The following is an 18,764-nucleotide window of genomic DNA, read 5'->3' as shown; positions in this document are numbered from 1 at the left end:
AATCTAAATCAATTTAAAAGGCATCGTGGCTACACCGCCGTCGTGAATGTAGTCAGCCCTAATGTGGTTTCGTGAACGATTATAGCTATCATCCGGTGGCAAAATCCTGAGCCAGATAAATAATTTTGCATGTAAATGCAACAACAACGATTTGAACCAGATAAATCCAGATAGAAGTCTGGTTCAATTTGTGAGCCAGATAATTTGTTAATTACTTCTTTTTAGTTTGGCAACACTGCCTTTAATAAACCTACTTTTTCAAAAAATAGATGTAGATGCTTAGCCTTTCGCCGTATGAATTAAATGAAAAACAGCGGCGACATCTGCCCATCACATTTCACGTGTGCGAAAATTTTACGACATCTGCTTCTCAAGTCTCTCAATGATCCAGAGCATTACCGTGAGAATTGGACGTAAGCCGGAGCTGTAAAACTCACTGAAAGACGGCATATATTTATCTAAATTCACAATGACGCTGGTCTTCATCGAATGAAATTCATTCGATCAACTCTTTCGAGTCGAGTTAACAGTTGCGTTTTTTACCCGTATATACATCTACATTTGCGAGTAAAAAAACCGCTTATCATCACTTAGATAATATTTAGGAGAACCAATTATTGAAGACTCGCGACATTGGTAAATAACTCACTACAAAACGGGTTATACTGAATAGCGGAGACACGTAGGTCACAGCGTATAATGTATAGCTGGATCGGTTGCGATGAATCGTGGACTCATACACTTTTTCGTCATAGAAAGGGAGAATAGTGTAGAGATAAAATGGATAGACACACATCAGTTACAAATGAGTATAATGCATACTAAATTTTAGCAATACTAATTTTCTGCGCAACAATTTCATAAGTTTAGGTAAATTTACACACTTAGCAGTCCATATAAAGTTTAAGTGCATATGTATATACATGTAAAAAAATCACAGCTTATCACTTTTTATTCGCAAGCTCAACTGAGATCAGTAGTGGAATTCTTTAGAGATTTGTTAACCCTCCGATAGATTGTGGCGTCTGGCCTGACGAGAAGGCTTTATTTTCGTGAATAACTTTACTCCTACCCACCCGATCACATTTTAAGTTTAGAGGCGGTCTTTATAATAATTCGGAAATCGATATTTTTTTTTTTTTATTTTATCTTTTTTTTTGTACCAAAGTTGATTATGTCACATTTTAGCGTTGTCTTCTGGCTGGAGGAATATAATTTTAAGCCTATAAGACTTCATAGTTCGTATTCAAGGCCGTAGAGAAAAAATCCGGGCCCGGGACTAAACAACTTACGGGCCCCCTATAAAAAATCCACTAATACATTTGATTAATTTGAATTAATGACGTCTCATTCATGAAACATTATTGATGGATTACATAAAAAAAATGTTTGCCACATCAACTAAATGATTTTTGGACTAAGGCTGAAAATAAAATTAACACAGAATATTTACTATTTATACTGTTTTATTGTAACGTTGAAATTGAATTCTCTTTTAACAGCCACATATTGTTTCAAATAATCTTTTCTAGTTATTTGGCAACATATTAGTACATTTCTGATAAATGCAATGATGATTATAAATTTTAATTATTCAATATATTAATTTCGGACATCAAAGAGTGACTTTTCTTGCTTTTTTCGCTGCAAAATTTTTTATAATAATATCAAAATTTAACTGTCTTGCCAAAACGGATTCAACACAAAGTGTGGCAAGTCCTGAAACTCGCTCTTGAGATTAACACGATCTATGAAAGTTTTTGATTCTTGCAAGGACGCTGAAAGAACGTTCTGCACTAGCTGCAGTGACAGGTATAGTGCAAAAGATACGTAAAGCAACACCAATGTTGCGTAAAATTGTATACAGATTTTGAACATATATGGCATTTAGCAATTCCAATGGTGACAGACCTTTATCAAAATTTGCTTGGTAAATGTGTCTCTAGTGAATTATTTCGCATTCTTAGCTTTGAGAAACGTCCGACTTGTATTTTGCGACAAATTTTGCTGCACTCGCCCGAACCGTAGTTTCATCCATGTCTTCAAATTGCCACAAAAAGGAAAACGTCTCCTTCAAATTTCACATAGCTGCAAGTCCCTCAGTAATGCCAGTGATTACCGAATCGACGATCACCAAGAATGTATTGTTTTTAAAATAAGACTCTGGATCATCCGTAATTATCTCATCTCAATTATCTTCGAAACGTCTTTTGGGTTTTCTCTTTCGAATGTCCGGAAACTTTGGCGAGATGTTCAGTTGGATAGCAACTGTTTTGCATTCGTTTAAAATTGGTTCCTGATCAACTTCAAATCAGCTAATAAGGCATCTAGATGTCGGGGTGCCCCCCATAAATTCAGAAAACAAAAATTCAGAAACACATTTTTTCAGACACCATTAGTCATAACCCTTCTTTCAGAAAGACAAAATTCAGAGGTCAAAACTCAGAAGTCAAATCTCAGAAGTCAAATTTCAGAAGTCAAATTTCAGAAGTGAAAATTCTGAAGTCAAATTTCAGAAGGGAAAATTCAGAAGTCAAAATTCAGAAAGTAATCAGACGACATAAAAAACATTAAATTTTTCTCAAAATTCGGAAACGTTCATTTGTTTGGAAGGAATTGTGTATAAAGAAAAAGTAGTAAAATTTAAAATTTTAAATTGTGTGCAATAGCAAGCATGTAATTAATTAAATCTTTTCGCGCTTGTCTTTTTCAAATGATTTTACAATATAAAAAAACGAAGTCCTTATATTTTATCCTGCGTTTCCGATATGGCTCGCCTCCAGCTGAAAATTTCTGCAGTTTTGTTTCTGTTATTGCATGTTCGTTTTTTATTTTATTTATGAAATTAAATATGTTAGCGTGTGCCCCAAACGCACTTCGAATGACGTTGTGCCACCTTTCGATAGAATTATTTGTACGGACTTCACCCAATTTGGTGATATTATACATATTCCATAATTCGATTGGATATAACGCCTTCTTTCGACGTTGCTGTGTTCCAGGCTGAAAAAAATTTCAGAAGTCAAAATTCAGAAAGTAATCAGCATGGTTCAACTATATGGTTGGCTCATCTGTACAATAACAAAATATGTCTGTTCAAATTGTCAAAATCTGTGTATTGGTGTTAGTGCGAATGATATGGAATGGAAACATAAAACTTAGCAGTTTTTTATGTGTCAGAAAATGTTGCCAATGTGTTGGTTTCATTTTGAGTTTGCAATCTCCTTTTGACAATCCCATCGACCATGCAATGAAATAAATAAAATCAGCTGATGAGATGAGCCAACCATATAATTGAACCATTGTAATCAGCCAGCAAAAAAACGTTAAATTTTGCTGTCTGATTACTTTCTGAATTTTGACTTCTGAAATTTGCCTTCTGAATATTGATTTCTGAATTTTTGTTTCTGAATTTTGACTTCTGAGTTTTGGCTTTCTAAAAAGGGTTCTGACTAATGTTTTCTGAAAAAATGTGTTTCCGAATTTTTGTTTTCTGAATTTATGGGGGGAACCAGATATCGGACCTCAACATCTATGGTGGCGTCTCTAGCTTGGAGTACGACGCTTCTTTCATTAATGGTAGTCAGTATTTTGAACCAAATTGAGGACAGAAAGATACATTCGAACTTGTTGATGTACTTGAGAGTGCCGGTAATATCTCCGTATGCTTGTGCAGTCAAATTTAGCTTAAGTAATGCGTTTAGTGCTTGTGTTAATCCTGGAACATGGTTTGCGAATGGTCTGATTGCCTCAATTATAGCCGACCATCTAGTGTCTGAAAGACTGTGAAGAGAGCTCGGTACATTTTTTTTTTTTTTTGAGGATGTCCCATTGTTGTGGACTGCTGCTGAAAATAGTAAAACATTTTTGTACAACTCCGAAGAAAGTAATTGCAGCCGTACAACATTCTGCAGCATCAACACCACATAAATTCAGACTGTGGGCTGCACAATGCGAGTAATCTTTTAATGGGATTTCATGTTTACCTAGAGTATGGCAAATTAAATCAACGATTTCCTGACTAGTTCTTTGGTTACAATCCACGAAAGCCAAAAACCGTTCTTGAGTTGTAAAATTCGTTGCTTTCGAATTGAAATGGAGGTAGCGCAAAATGAACTAGTCTGTTCAACGTAACTAGCATCAAGCATCAACGATAACAGCAATATACTTGGCTTTCTTGCGTTGATCTAATTATAGTTTCCCTCACGTGTTTTGCACAAATTTCTATAAACTCGTTCTAAATGTCTGGGGAAAGATAGTGAACTTGTAAAAGTTTGTGCGGCTGTTGTGAAATCCTAACTTTCCCCAAATTATCTCTAAGTATCGGATCATAATGGCTTATGAGTTCTAAGATGCTTACAAAATTTCCATTATTTCGTTCACCAATATATGTACATACTTTGGCCTCTGAGTGCTACGCCTCTTTCACCCAAAAATAAAATAGTGTCCAAAATTCTATATAAAATTTCTTTCCACTTTTGAGTTTCAGTGATTAGCTGTTCATTGATAAGTGTATCAATTGTAGCCTCCTTTTGAATTAGATTTTATAAAGATCGCCATTGAATATAACATTTAATGTGATCTTGAGTATTTTCGTGTACTGGCAGTTTATAGTATAGCTTCTTCCCGCCTTCAATTTCGAATATCCGCCAGGATTTTAGGTCGATTTAAAGTATTGGTGCTTAACAGACGACATGGTAGACAATAAAGAGCATTGCTATTGGCATTCCACACCAACCAGCCACGCTCCACTTTCTCTCCATTTGGCAAGATTCTGTTTAACAACGAGGTACGAAATGCCTTGTCACGACGATCACGTAGAAAAATAACAGGACACTTTTGATGACCTCGACGAATTATTTCGTTGACTTCTTCAGATCGCAAAAACGCATTATTCACGGTACCGATGTCCAAGTCGTTTAAATAATCTGGACTTTGATACAGAATTGGTGGTTTGTTGGAAGACTTTTTGAAGATGAACTTTCATGTCACCACGAAACTTTTGGATTTCGGGTTCATGTAAAGATACATTTTTGTTTGATGTTTTTATTGTCTCCTCACTGGCAAAAAATCATTATCAATAGTCGAATCGGATGCGGAACATGAATGGTTTTGAGCCAGCTGCCAAATGAAATATTTATTCTTAAATTTTAAGGAAAAGGACTTTTCTAATTATTTTTCACATTACTATATTATAACGAAAGGCAGATATTCGTTGCTTTTGAAATTCGGCTTAAAAATTGCACATGGAACAACTAAAGATTCCTGAATTAAAAAAATGTCTTAGTACCTCTAAATCGCGGGCCCTCTCAGAAACGCCTGATCCGGAGGAATCCCCCATTCCCCCTCCCCTCTCGTCGGGCCTGTTCGTATTCATTTCAAAATTTATCAATAAAAAGTCAAATTTATTTCTGGGTAATCACAGTGTGCGACGAGATTTCTTCAATGTTTAAATATTTGTGGATAAAGTTCAAAGTGTCAAATTTCGTCTGTCCAGACGACAACGCTAAGATGTATTGAATTTATTCACCGCTAATCGGAGGGTTAAGACCAAAAATTAAAAAATTTATATTTGGCGCGATGTACCTCCAAGAAGATTTAAATAGCAGTGGTCTTTCAATTTGCATCGTGCTCCTTTTTAATTTTTCCAACATATTTCTGCCAACTCCTAACGGCATTTGCAAGGCAGATAAATTTTTGCAGGCAAGCTTATGTTGGCAGAAATACACTCGGAATGTTTGCCAAACCATTGCCGCGACGGGCGACCCCATTTAATTACAAGTTTTCTAAAATATCTTGATGTTGCATTTTCCGCAACAATATTTGCATCGATATCGCAACTGAACAATACATTTTGCTGTTGTGGTATTAATCTCTTCAATTTTATTACTAAACCCACGTAATTCTTCGATAATAATTGTTCGTGGTCCTAAAGGTTAGCTGATGATCCGACAGCGTTGCATTCATCACACGTTCAACTTTTGAAACTTCTGTTATATAACTTCTATTAACCCTTCAAAGTCTACGAAATGTTCCATAGAAATAATTTTAATATTGAGACTCACCTGAGTAGACCTCGGTTGGGTCTTATCTAATATGCAAAACTTAAATTAAGGACATCATTCTGTATTGCTACGAAAGTTCAGGCGAACGATTCATCTCTTGACAATTTTGTCTAACAATGATATTCTCTATAGTTTTCGTTCGGCCCTTATGTCAAGCAGAAGTCGAAAGTCTTTGTCAAATTTTAGCGTGCCATATGTAACCTATTTAAAAATTTATGAGGATTTATGAGTTTTTCAAAAACTTTCATGTCTTTTGCTAAATTTTAAAACTCTGGAAACACTTTTTTGCCATTTTGACATATCCATTTGAATAAATAAAAAAAAGTAAAATACCATTTTTTTTTTAGCAGCTGCTTCCGTCTGTTGCAGCGATCGTTTTACGGAATACTAATACGCAAACGATTCGAAACGAAAGTTCACTATATCATTCAGTACTGGAGTGCAACTTAAACAGGTTCCACTGTACTTGTGCGTATGTGTATGTGCGCCGTTGAGTTTAATGTTTGATAAAAAGTTTTGAAAATTATTGCACAAAAAGTCATTTTACGATAAGAAAGATATGCCAATGCCAGTGCATTAATATGTAAGCATTAAAAGTAATTAAGAAAACTCTAAAAATTTAATCCAAGTAAGGAAGGCTAAGTTCGGGGGTAACAGAACATTACATACTCAACTGAGAGCTTTTGAGACAAAATAAGGGAAAATCACCATGTAGGAAAATGAACCTAGGGTAACCCTGGAATGTGTTTGTACGATATGGGTATCAAATGAAAGGTGTTAATGAGTATTTTAAAACGGAGTGGGCCTTAGTTCTATAGGTGGACGCCTTTTCGAGATATCGCCATAAAGGTGGACCAGGGGTGACACTAGAATGTGTTTGTACGATATGGGTATCAAATGAAAGGTGTTAATGAGTATTTTAAAAGGGAGTGGGCCTCAGTTCTATAGGTGGACACCTTTTCGAGATATCGCCATAAAGGTGGACCAGGGGTGACACTAGAATGTGTTTGTACGATATGGGTATCAAATGAAAGGTGTTAATGAGTATTTTAAAAGGAAGTGGGCCTCAGTTCTATAGGTGGACGCCTTTTCGAGACATCGCCATAAAGGAGGACCAGGGGTGACTCTAGAATGTGTTTGTACGATATGGGTATCAAATGAAAGGTGTTAATGAGTATTTTAAAACGGAGTGGGCCTTAGTTCTATAGGTGGACGCCTTTTCGAGATATCGCCATAAAGGTGGACCAGGGGTGACACTAGAATGTGTTTGTACGATATCGGTATCAAATGAAAGGTGTTAATGAGTATTTTAAAACGGAGTGGGCCTGAGTTCTATAGGTGGACGCCTTTTCGAGATATCGCCATAAAGGTGGACCAGGGGTGACACTATAATGTGTTTGTACGATATGGGTATCAAATGAAAGGTGTTAATGAGTATTTTAAAAGGGAGTGGGCCTCAGTTCTATAGGTGGACGCCTTTTCGAGATATCGACATAAAGGTGGACCAGGGGTGACTCTAGAATGTGTTTGTACGATATGGGTATCAAATGAAAAGTATTAATGAGTATTTCAGAAAGAAGTGGGCCTTAGTTCTATAGGTGTACGCCTTTTTCAGATATCGACCAGGGTGACCTAGACCAGGGGTGACTCTAGAATGTGTTTGCACGATATGGGAATCAAATAAATGGTGTTAATGAGTATTTTAAAAAGGAGTGGGCCTTAGTTCTATACGTAGACGCCTTTTCGAGATATCAACATAAAGGTGGACCAGGGGTGACTCTAGAATTTGTTTGAACGATATGGGTATCAAATGAAAGGTATTAATGAGTATTTTTAAAAGGAGTGGGCCTTAGTTCTATAGGTGGACGCCTTTTCGAGATATCGCCATAAAGGTGGACCAGGGGTGACTATAATGTGTTTGTACGATATGGGTATCAAATTGAAGGTATTAATGAGGGTTTTTAAAGGGAGTGGCCCTTAGTTGTATATGTGAAGGCGTTTTCGAGATATCGACCAAAATATGGACCAGGGTGACCCAGAACATCATCTATCGGGTACCGCTAATTTATTTATATATGCAATACCACGAACAGTATTCCTGCCGAGATTCCAAGGGCTTTTGATTTCGCCCTGCAATACTTTTTCATTCTCTTCCACTTAATATGGTAGGTGTCACAACCATTTTACAGAGTGTTTTCATATTTGGCATAGAACTATGCCATTTTTTCATTTTTCGTAATTTTCGGTATCGAAAAAGTGGGCGTGGTCATAGTAGGATTTCGGCCATTTTATATACCAAGATAAAGTGAGATATATCGATTTTCGCTCAAGTTATCGAGTTAGCGGCCGAGCGGAAGGACAGACGGTCGACTGTGTATAAAAACTGGGCGTGGCTTCAACCGATTTCGCCCATTTTTACAGAAAACAGTTATCGTCATAAAATCTATACCACTACCAAATTTCACAAGGATTGGTAAATTTTTGTTCGACTTATGGCATTAAAAGTATTCTAGACAAATTAAATGAAAAAGGGCGGAGCCACGCCCATTTTGAAATTTTCTTTCATTTTTGTATTCTGTTGCACCATATCATTACTGGAGTTGAATGTTGACATAATTTACTTATGTTATGTTATGTTTTGTTAAAATTAGACTTAAAAAAAATTTTTTTTTTAAAGATGGGCGTGTTCTTCGTCCGATTTTGCTAATTTTTCTTTAGCACATACATAGTAATAGTAGTAAAGTTCCTGCCAAATTTGATCATGATATCTTCAACGAATGCCAAATTACAGCTTGCAAAACTTTTAAATTACCTTCTTTTAAAAGTGGGCGGTGCCACGCCCATTGTTTTATTAATTTTCTATTCTCCGTCACAAGGTCAACCCACCTACCAAGTTTCATCACTTTATCCGTCTTTGGTAATGAATTATAGAATTTTTTTGGTTTTTCGAAATTTTCGATATCGAAAAAATGGGCGTGGTTGTAGTCCGATTTCGTTCATTTTAAATAGCGATCGGAGATGAGTGCCCAGAAACCTACATACCAAATTTCATCAAGATACCTCAAAATTTACCCAAATTATCGTGTTAACGGACAGAGGGACGGACATGGCTCAATCAAATTTTTTTTCGTTCCTAATGATTTTGATATATGGAATTCTATATCTATCTCGATTCCTTTATACCTGTACAACCAACCGTTATCCAATCAAAGTTAATATACTCTGTGTGCAAAGCACGCTGAGTATAAAAATAAGCGGTTAGTTCAATGCAGGTGGGCGATTGGGAAAGCTGGGAATATTTAAAAAGCAATAAATTTATTTAAACAATTTACAAAAAAAAATAAGCGATAGATTTTGCTCAATATTTCTAAAATTTCGAAATGTCTGAAATTGTATGCGATAGAAACTGGTCAGTTTTTATTAATACGCCCCAATGTAAGTAAGACAGACGATTCTGAAAAATTATGAAACGCACTATCAATTCATCCGAAGACTTTTTCAAAAAGTTAGTTATTCATTAGAATAAATAAGCAAGTTGTTTTAATAATAGCAACCAATTACATGCAAACATATCCGTAGCAGCTCAAGAGACGGGTAGGGGTATCGGTACAGCAACATTCTTCAGACAATCCTCCGAGTATATTTGTGCCGGTAAAAGCTTATCAACAATAATAATTCATCCTTGTGGGTAGGTGGCAATCACGTTAATAATTGAGGATACTCGATCTTAAACTTCTCGGAGTTATATTGAGACTATAAGGCTGCCCGGTTTAGGGGCTAGTATCTAAACCGTTCAGCCTCATAGGAGGGTACCGGCTATATTTCAACGGAACCCTGCCGAAACCGGACAGCATGGAGAGTAATGATGTCCTTAACACAGCAATGGAATTGCCCAACGCTTGACAATTGTGGCCAACCGTTTGGAAGAGAGAGGGCTAAATAGCGAGGAAGAAACTATCTCTAAGCGAGAACCAGAAGAAAAAATTTTGATATTCCAACAACAGAGAGGACAGACGAATTGGGTAAGGAATAAGCCATAAGGAAATAGCATCAAGAGCCTGTCTGCATGAACCCTCGATACTGCAATAGATATGAGGAGAACGAGCAATGGGATTAAAGCGATGATCCCGCTTTTAAGAGACAGAAAGTTCTTAGTCCCAGGAGAGAACTAAATAACGTAGAAGGAACTATATCAAATGCTGCAAGTCAGAAGGAGAAAGAAAATAGTGATGATATTTCCAAAACAGAGAGGACATACGAAGTGGGTCGTATTATCAATATTGGCAATAGGAAGGTAGCATCAAGACACTGCATTTATCGGAGAGGAAAAATGAAGATAACGGTGTGACTCTGGCCGTCTTCGAGTGGATGAATTATACAGTGAAGCATACCCAAACTCTAGAGCTAATTACTCGAATGGAAAGCACAGATTCCCACGATACCAAATCCCAAGAAATGATTTCCATGTGTGGTTAAATCGAGGACTGCACTGCTGATTCTGCAGCGTCTTAGCGCGAATATACCGGCACAGGATTGGAAGCTACTTCGTATATCTCGGCTTGCGGGTATGCAGTACTTGTTGCATATACGCAAGCGTTTGAGAACATATCTGCGCCCTAAGGACTAAAATCATAAGGCGATAGAAGCTGGCGAGGTAGAACGGGACTTTGCAAAAGCCGCCATGGTGGAGCAAACAAATTGAGGAAAGAGACTTGTAGTTGTGAACAGTCCCTTGAGGATCCTAATGACACATATTTTCTATCAGGAGAATGCAGAGAAGTGTTTCAGATGAATTGTCCGGTCCGTGAGGACCACAATGTTGCGCAACGACGAAACTGAAAAGGCTCATTATACAAAATAACTTCGTCCTTTTGCGTAATTTTAAATCCTCTGCACTGCAAACATACAACATAAAATTACTTAGTTTAATTTATCAAAACCGAATAATGACGCCTTTTTTACATGCACATACAACTGTATTCGCGGGTGAAAAAACGGTTATCACCACTTAGATTATGTTTAGGAGACCCATCTAGCGGCAATTGCTGAAGACTTGCGGCAGTGGTAAATAATTCGCTACAAAATAGGCTTTTCTCAAAAGCGGAGACACACGCCTCTTGGTCATCAAATTTTTATAAGCGCCATTGCAGAAAGGTGTTCTGCGCAAAAATACTATGGATCGCACCCCCGGTTTCGGAGCGCTCCAGGGCCATTTTTCGGTTTTTTAGAAATATCTTTTGACAAAAATAAAATTTTTAATTTCCGCTTTCGGATTCGAGATCCTGGGACCCAAATGCGTCTTTTGGCACCCCTCCCGCACGTAGTGTCATGCTATCGTATAGAATTACCAAAGTTACAGACTTAGCAGTCCATATAAAGTTTAAGTGCATATGTGTATACATGTAAAAAAACAGCTAATATCCGGTTCGCCGCATCACTAACAAAAACATTTTCATCATTCACCACATCCATCGCCAGGCAAACCATTAATTAGCTACTGCTTGGTACATTCCATGGTTCAATTATGTACAGGTTGGCTCATCTCATCAGCTGATTTTATTTATGTCATTGCATGGTGGAAGGGATTGTCAAAAGGAGATGGCAAACTAAAAATGAAGCCAACACATTGGCAACATTTTACTTACACATACAAAAACTGCTAAGTTTTATGTTTCCATTCCATACAATTCGCACCAACACCAATACATAGATTTTGACAATTTGAACAGACATATTTTGTTCCTTTAAGCTGGAGACATTGGTGCTTTATCGGTACCGTATCGGTAACCTTTTAACAGCTGATTCGACCAACCTTAAGCGCCAAATACACGACACGAACATTTCCGCGAACATTCCCGTTATGTCATGTTTCTGCGACCTTTTCTGCCGTGTATGGTGGTGTTTGCCAGTTCGCCAAAATCAAAATATTTTAATTTTTGCCGAACATTTGCGCGAACTGTTCGTGCGTGTATGGCGAAATAGCTCATAATCGTAGCAATTTCTGAACGGAACAGACGTGCGCGTAAAAGTAAAATGGACAATAAAAAATTTCTGAGTGAATTTATTGAAATGTATAAATCTTAGCCATCATTGTGGCAAGTAAAAAGCAAAGATTATTGCCACAGCGAGCAATATTGCTGCAGCACAATTGTTGTCCGTATTCATCACTGTCTGAAAGAGAACTAACGTTCGGCCAAAAGTTCGTATGGTGTATGGCCAAAGCTGCGAACAAGATTGCGGAATGTTCGAGGAAATGTTCGTGTCGTGTATTTGGCGCTTTATGAGAATCAATGCAATCGATTATTGGTGCCGCTAAGGTCGTAACCTTATCGTAGCCAACCAATTGGTTTTTGGTTTCCGTCGTAACGATAAACAGCTGATTACGGTAGGGATACGACTACAGCGATACGACATACGGCACCAATGACTCCAGCTTTACAGATGAGCCAACCTGTATATAGTTGAACCATGGAACCATGGTACATTCTCAAAACAGAAATACCACAAACTCTTGGCAGCTCTTCATTTAACAACCCTTATTAAGTGTCAAAAACATGTGTTTTTGTTATCTGCTTAGAACTCTTTTCAGAAATGTGGTTAATTGCAACAAAACTGGCTTTTTTCTATTAAAGAAAAAACGAAGTTATAATTCACGATATCGGATCAACACGAACCGTCCGACGAGCAATTAAATTTATTGTTAAAAGTTCAAATTCCAAAGTTCTATGCTGTGAAGGAAACAGTTAAACCCAGCAGTTCACCACCGGAGAAAACTTCATATATTTCCACTTGCATGCCAATAGAATTAAGTTGCTAGCTTACGCTAAAGGACACCAACAACCAACAGATAAAGCAGAGAACGTGCAGAGAGCGCACCTGCTAACCAAGCAGCTGCTTTTTATAAACAAATCTTGCCATTCACCCACCACAAGGTATGATACCGTCTCATAAAAGCCACCAGCTTAAACTAATTAGCACACATTTTACATTTCTAGTACCCGCCTTAAGATACCAAAATGTTATTGGTACGTAATATTCTTTATCTGCCAAGCACTAGGGGCGCGAGTTTACCCAAAGTCGCTTTCGTAGCGCCACGAGTAGATTTACTTGGACGAAGCGCTTGTGCTTGTGGCAGAGATTTTCATATGCTTCATAAGAATTTTAGGTATTCAACAAAAATTAACTCTCAACTTAATGAACATTTTCGAAGCAACGACTTGAGTTCAAAAAATTCACATATTTTTCACACTCCATACCGGCGCTATACGAGTAGTAAAAGCAAAGAGTTGGATAATAGAACAGCAGCAGATGTAACAGAGGACAGCAGGCGAAGTAAATCAGTAGTGATAAGACAAAATATAAAAGAAGCTTTTTCGCCATACTGGCGCTTAATGCGCTTAGATCGACCTATAGGTTGGTATACCATAGATATATGTATAGCGAGGCTTAGCTTTATTAAACGCTTTCTATACAGGTACCTACTTACTATTTTGGCCATGTGCCTGGAGTATAGCGCTCAGTGCCAATGCTGGCTGTTGGCCTGATTGGAGAATGTTGGGTCTCTTTGCTACTGGCGCAATAATAATGCGCGGTGCTGGTTGTACAATAAATGATCTCTGGGATAAGGATATTGATGCAAAAGTTGAGCGTACACGCAATCGCCCTCTAGCTTCTGGTGAAGTTACACAATTTGACGCTATTGTTTTTCTTTCAGCTCAGCTAAGTTTGGGCTTGTTAGTGTTGCTGCAATTGAATTGGCAATCGATAGTATTAGGTGCAAGTTCCTTAAGCTTGGTTATAACGTATCCGCTTATGAAACGTATTACTTATTGGCCTCAGCTGGTACTGGGTATGGCGTTTAATTGGGGTGCCCTATTGGGTTGGTGTGCGACACAAGGCGCTGTCAGTTGGACAGCTTGCTTACCTCTATACATGTCTGGCATTTGTTGGACTATTGTTTATGACACTATTTATGCACATCAAGATAAATTAGATGATATACAAATTGGTGTTAAGTCGACGGCCTTACGCTTTGGTGATAATACGAAAATATGGTTATCAGGCTTTGCAGCATCTATGCTAACTGGTTTAACTTTGGCTGGATTGGCAACTGATCAGACAATAGCATATTATACAGCAGTTGGTGTGGTAGGAGCGCTTTTGGCGCAGCAGGTAAAGCTTTTGTTTGTAAATATTATCCCCGTTCGAAACTTCAGTTATTTTTCTTTGTTCATTCCAGATATATTCACTCAACATTAACAATCCTACAGACTGTGCGAAGAAATTTTTTTCAAATCATAAAGTTGGTTTAATTCTGTTTCTTGGTATTGTTTTGGGTACGCTTCTTAAATCAAAAGAGAAAAAGGAAAACAATATTGCAATCAGCACGAGCAATGCGTTGACACAAACACAGCCTTCCAGTAGCTTTGTTCATTTGCCAACTACGCCGAAGGTGTTAACATAGACATAATTATAGTGATTTATTAGCATCATCATTACCCTATTCAAAATATATATGTATATTAAACTTATGATACACACAAAGCTTAAAATCTTCGGGTTTGATAAGTACAATTTTTTGAAATTTTTTCTCGACCAAAGGATAATGTATTTTTTAATTAGACAAGAAATGAAAAATGATATAAATAAATACGAAATATAAATAGTAGCCTTTAGTGGGGTGCGTTCTGATTAAATACCTTATACGAATTTAGTGTGAGTGCTTTCTCGCTCAGTACTTATTCGGATACGAATCCAGTGGCCCTATCGAAAACAGATTGCAATTGAGAGATTAATATGATAACCCAATTATAAAAATGGTAATAAATTATAGATGTTATGAGTACGCATACTTACTGGTTCAAATATTTCATTAATGCGAATCACCATTTATGAGCTATTGTCATTGAAAGGCGTTCGTTAAGACCCCAGATTGTTGCTACCGCGAAAACATCCTCGTAAGTTTTAAAATAGGGTTACAGATATTTCCATTTTTTTGTGAAATATCAATCTGGCACCGTCTGCTGTAGGAGCGATATTTGTGATCCCCAAACCTTCGGATGTGTGGATTTCAAAGCCTTTCAAGAAAGCATTATCTCTGATATATTACAAAGAATCAATCCTCTGTTGTTGTTGTTGTAGCAGTGCTTCGCCCCACCTAACAGCCGCGACCGATCACAAATTGTCATCAATATCCTCTAATGGGAGTCCAAGGAAACTTGCTGTTTCAACAGGGGTGGACCATAAGTAAAGGGGTGTTAGAGGCGTTGGTTCCATATTACAATTAAAGAGATGGTTGGTGTCATGTGGGGACACATTCAATCCTCTCGTAGAAATAGATAACTACGAAGTGTTATAAGTAGACTTAGGCTCATTCTGCTAAGCAACCAGTCTACAACGCTCTTTGATTTTTTTTTAAATTCGCATCGTGGTCGCAATTTCCTGTTTCTGTATCTCAGGCAGTCTACGAACACAGCAAAAACACCACAGGTGTTTTTGAAGCTCGATAGCTCGAAAAACGGTAACGGTTTCTTGTGCCATGCAGTAGCAACATTTTCTTCGGTTTAAATTTCGATTGCAGTTCGTCTCCTTTTCAATTTTTTCGGCCGCTGTTGTTGTATTAACGATAAAGACGCTCCCCGAAGGTTTTGGGGAGCGTTATCAATGTTGATGGTCCTTTGCCGGATACAGATCCGGTAACAAAGACCACATTAAACCTTCTAGGCCATAACGCCCCCTCCCCCACCCCCTAGTTTCATGAGGAACTTGGGGTAGCCATAGCCTCGCCTTGCTAAATATGTGTATGATACATTAATATTTGTAACAGAATTCCCCTCGCGTAGGTGAGGTTCACAATTTGGTTGCGGAAGCTTTGAAGCTATAAATATTTGTATTGCGCTTATCAACCCCTTGAGTACCCGTTTTCGGTTCTTATTTTGGTCTGATTTCAATGGTAGTGTTGATCCAAGCCCGGCTCTGAATACGATTCCGGATTAGATTCCCGTTTCGGTCTGGGATGCGGTTCCCCTTTTCGGGTTAGGTGCGCTTTTGTACTGGATCCCGGCCTGGCCAAGATTCCGCATTCCGTTGCAGTCCAGAATTGGATTCCGTTAAGGACTCAGTTTTGGTCCTGTTTAGGTTCGGCTTCCTTTTCGGTTTGTTATAAGTAACACATTTCAGCTTCAGAATTTAGTTAGACCTTTTTATTTGAAAGAATTAAGTGCATATACACACATAAGAGTGTAGATTTATCCATGGATATCATTTTAAATGTTAACATTTTTCTGGTATATGGGAATTGTTTTAAATATGTAACATAAATTACATGGATTTTCGTAAATCAAGCTTAAACTAAGTTAAATTGAATTTTCCCCATCAAATTTAAATCAAATCCGCTACATTCATTGGCATTTCGTCAATTTGTGTGGAATAATATTGTTCAATATCGCGCAGAATACGAATATCATCGGATTTTACAAAATTAATAGCAACACCTTTACGTCCAAAACGACCCGAACGTCCTATACGATGAATATACAATTCACGATTATTTGGTAAATCATAATTAATGACCAATGAAACTTGTTGCACATCAATACCACGCGCCCAAACATCTGTCGTAATAAGAACACGCGATTGTCCAGCACGAAATTCTTTCATTATCTCATCACGTTCCTTTTGTGGCATATCACCATGCATTGAACTAACAGTAAAATTTGCTTCACGCATTTTTTCGGTCAACCAATCAACTTTACGTTTAGTATTGCAAAAGATGACAGCCTGTGTAATTGTTAGTGTATCATAGAGATCACAAAGTGTATCAAATTTCCATTCTTCACGTTCAACTGCTACGAAGAATTGTTTAATGCCTTCGAGTGTCAATTCATCACTAAGAAAAAGTGTAAATAAAATTTTAAATGCACACATAAGCTAAAATGTTTGCTTACCGTTTAACAAGAATACGTATCGGATCTGTCATGAACTTTGATGTCATCTCAAGTATTTCATGTGGCAGTGTTGCAGATATGAGCACAACTTGTGTTGCTGGGGTAAATAACGATATACATCGTAAATTTGTTCCTTAAAACCTTTGTTCAACATTTCATCTGCTTCATCGAGTACTAACATTTTAATTGCTCTCGTCCGCAAAACACGCCTCTTAATCATATCAAATACACGTCCTGGTGTACCACTAACAATATGCTGTCCATAATCTAACTTTCGTATATCCTCACCCAAATTGGTGCCACCAATGCATACATGACATTGTACATTCATGAAATCACCCAATGCGAGTATGACCTTTTGTATTTGAACAGCCAATTCACGTGTTGGTGATAGGCAAAGTACTTGTGTTTCACGCAAAGATGTATCCAAACTTTGTAAAATTGATATGGAAAATGTTGCTGTTTTGCCTGTACCAGATTGTGCTTGTGCAATAACATCACGTCCTTTTACAATAGGTTTAATACTACGTTGCTGTATGGCAGATGGTTTTTCAAAACCTAAATAATTAATTATTGTTAATATTTGTTTAAATAATTCCACTTTCTTCATGTTGCTTACCATAAGCATAAATACCACGCAGCAGCTCCTCTTTGAGGTTCATAGCATTGAACGTTGGCACCACTTCTACATCTTCACTTGTCTCGAACTCGACGTTCGATAAATCCTCCGCTGGCGCATTTCTACGTGCTAATCTATCCATAATGATTTTTTAATAGCTTCTCAAGTAACTAATTTTATTTTTCGCAAAAATTTTCCGTAAACGATAATGCAGAACGCTTTTACTTCTGACGTTTTCTTTTCTCTCAACCACTCTAGAGATGGATATCTAAAGCAGGGAGCTCGCGTCAACGTTTATCGGTTTTCGTTCGGTGTTTTAGTGCGAGTTTAAACTGCAGTTAAAGTTGACTAGAGTTATTTATCAACATGGGCAAAGCTGGCAAGTCAAGTCCAAGAAAATAGAGAAAATAAGTCTGCTGTTTGGCTAGTTTTCGATTCACGGTAGATTTTTGCGACTTGTTCTACAATATATTCACAATTATCAATTTAACCGCTTAAAACCTGTCAAATGAAGCTTCTGGTAGATTGGGCGCTTTTAGCATACACAGCTGTTGATCAGTCGTTGATTAATTACTAATCGATTCCCGAAGATCTTTTGTAATACCGGGATTCGAAAACGACAATTGCGGTATGCCGGGATTTCCCAAGACCACCCAGGGACTGTTACCTTTGAATTTTTTTTTTTTTTGAATATAGAAGATACTACTCCAGTAGCATTAAAATGGCAAGTGACTTAAAAAAAAGTCCTTAAATGAGCCAGGTACTATTTCAATTGATTCAATGCGTGTTATCCAAATTATATTTTTATTATCTCCAATACATATATATAAAAATTAATTTGGTTTTTTAAAATAGCACCAAAAATAAATATGTAATTCATGATGAAAATACTTAGAAGTCTCTTCTGGTTGGCCATGACTTTTTTTTAGTTTTTGCCCATAATAAAATTTAAAAACCTACCTCCGAACAAAAGGAAAAAAAAAACAAATAAAAAGATATTCAAATTTGTTTTAGTTTGAGAAAAAACGTGAATATTTTAACGAATTTACTTGCAAATCCTCTTATTTGCAATCCTCTACCAAGGTTCAAATCACTAAACTGTTGAATAAATAACTCCAAAATTGAATAATGGAA

At 37.2% G+C, this 18,764-nt stretch overlaps 2 protein-coding genes across 2 annotated transcripts; one reads left to right on the top strand and one right to left on the bottom strand.

Moving 5' to 3' along the window:
• Positions 1–12,471: 12,471 nt before the first annotated feature.
• Coq2 (ubiquinone biosynthesis protein COQ2, mitochondrial) lies at positions 12,472–14,665 on the top strand. The gene is made up of 4 exons (XM_067763098.1): positions 12,472–12,997; positions 13,061–13,478; positions 13,540–14,237; positions 14,305–14,665. The coding sequence occupies exons 2-4, from the start codon at positions 13,082–13,084 to the stop codon at positions 14,527–14,529; spliced, it is 1,320 nt and encodes a 439-aa protein (XP_067619199.1). The 5' UTR covers positions 12,472–12,997; positions 13,061–13,081; the 3' UTR covers positions 14,530–14,665.
• Positions 14,666–16,245: 1,580 nt separating this feature from the next.
• Positions 16,246–17,891, bottom strand: LOC137238282 (eukaryotic initiation factor 4A-III-like). Its single transcript, XM_067763099.1, is given in 4 exon segments — positions 16,246–16,953; positions 17,012–17,114; positions 17,117–17,569; positions 17,631–17,891. Coding segments are annotated over 4 exon segments (1,206 nt in total). The 5' UTR covers positions 17,773–17,891; the 3' UTR covers positions 16,246–16,445.
• Positions 17,892–18,764: the final 873 nt, after the last annotated feature.

The sequence above is a fragment of the Eurosta solidaginis genome, chromosome 1, assembly GCF_040869045.1.
Source record: "Eurosta solidaginis isolate ZX-2024a chromosome 1, ASM4086904v1, whole genome shotgun sequence".
Taxonomy (NCBI): Eukaryota; Metazoa; Arthropoda; class Insecta; order Diptera; family Tephritidae; genus Eurosta; species Eurosta solidaginis.
Note: the sequence above shows the minus strand (reverse complement) of the source record. Positions and strands in the feature narration are given on the sequence as shown.

What these genes read in the sequence shown, in the direction of transcription:
- Coq2 (XM_067763098.1), top strand. Translation starts at nt 13,082, where the DNA reads ATGTTATTGGTACGTAATATTCTTTATCTGCCAAGCACTAGGGGCGCG. An exon ending in GCGCTTAGATCGACCTATAG is followed by an intron (nt 13,479 to 13,539) that starts GTTGGTATACCA and finishes CTTTCTATACAG; the next exon opens with GTACCTACTTACTATTTTGG. An exon ending in GAGCGCTTTTGGCGCAGCAG is followed by an intron (nt 14,238 to 14,304) that starts GTAAAGCTTTTG and finishes TGTTCATTCCAG; the next exon opens with ATATATTCACTCAACATTAA.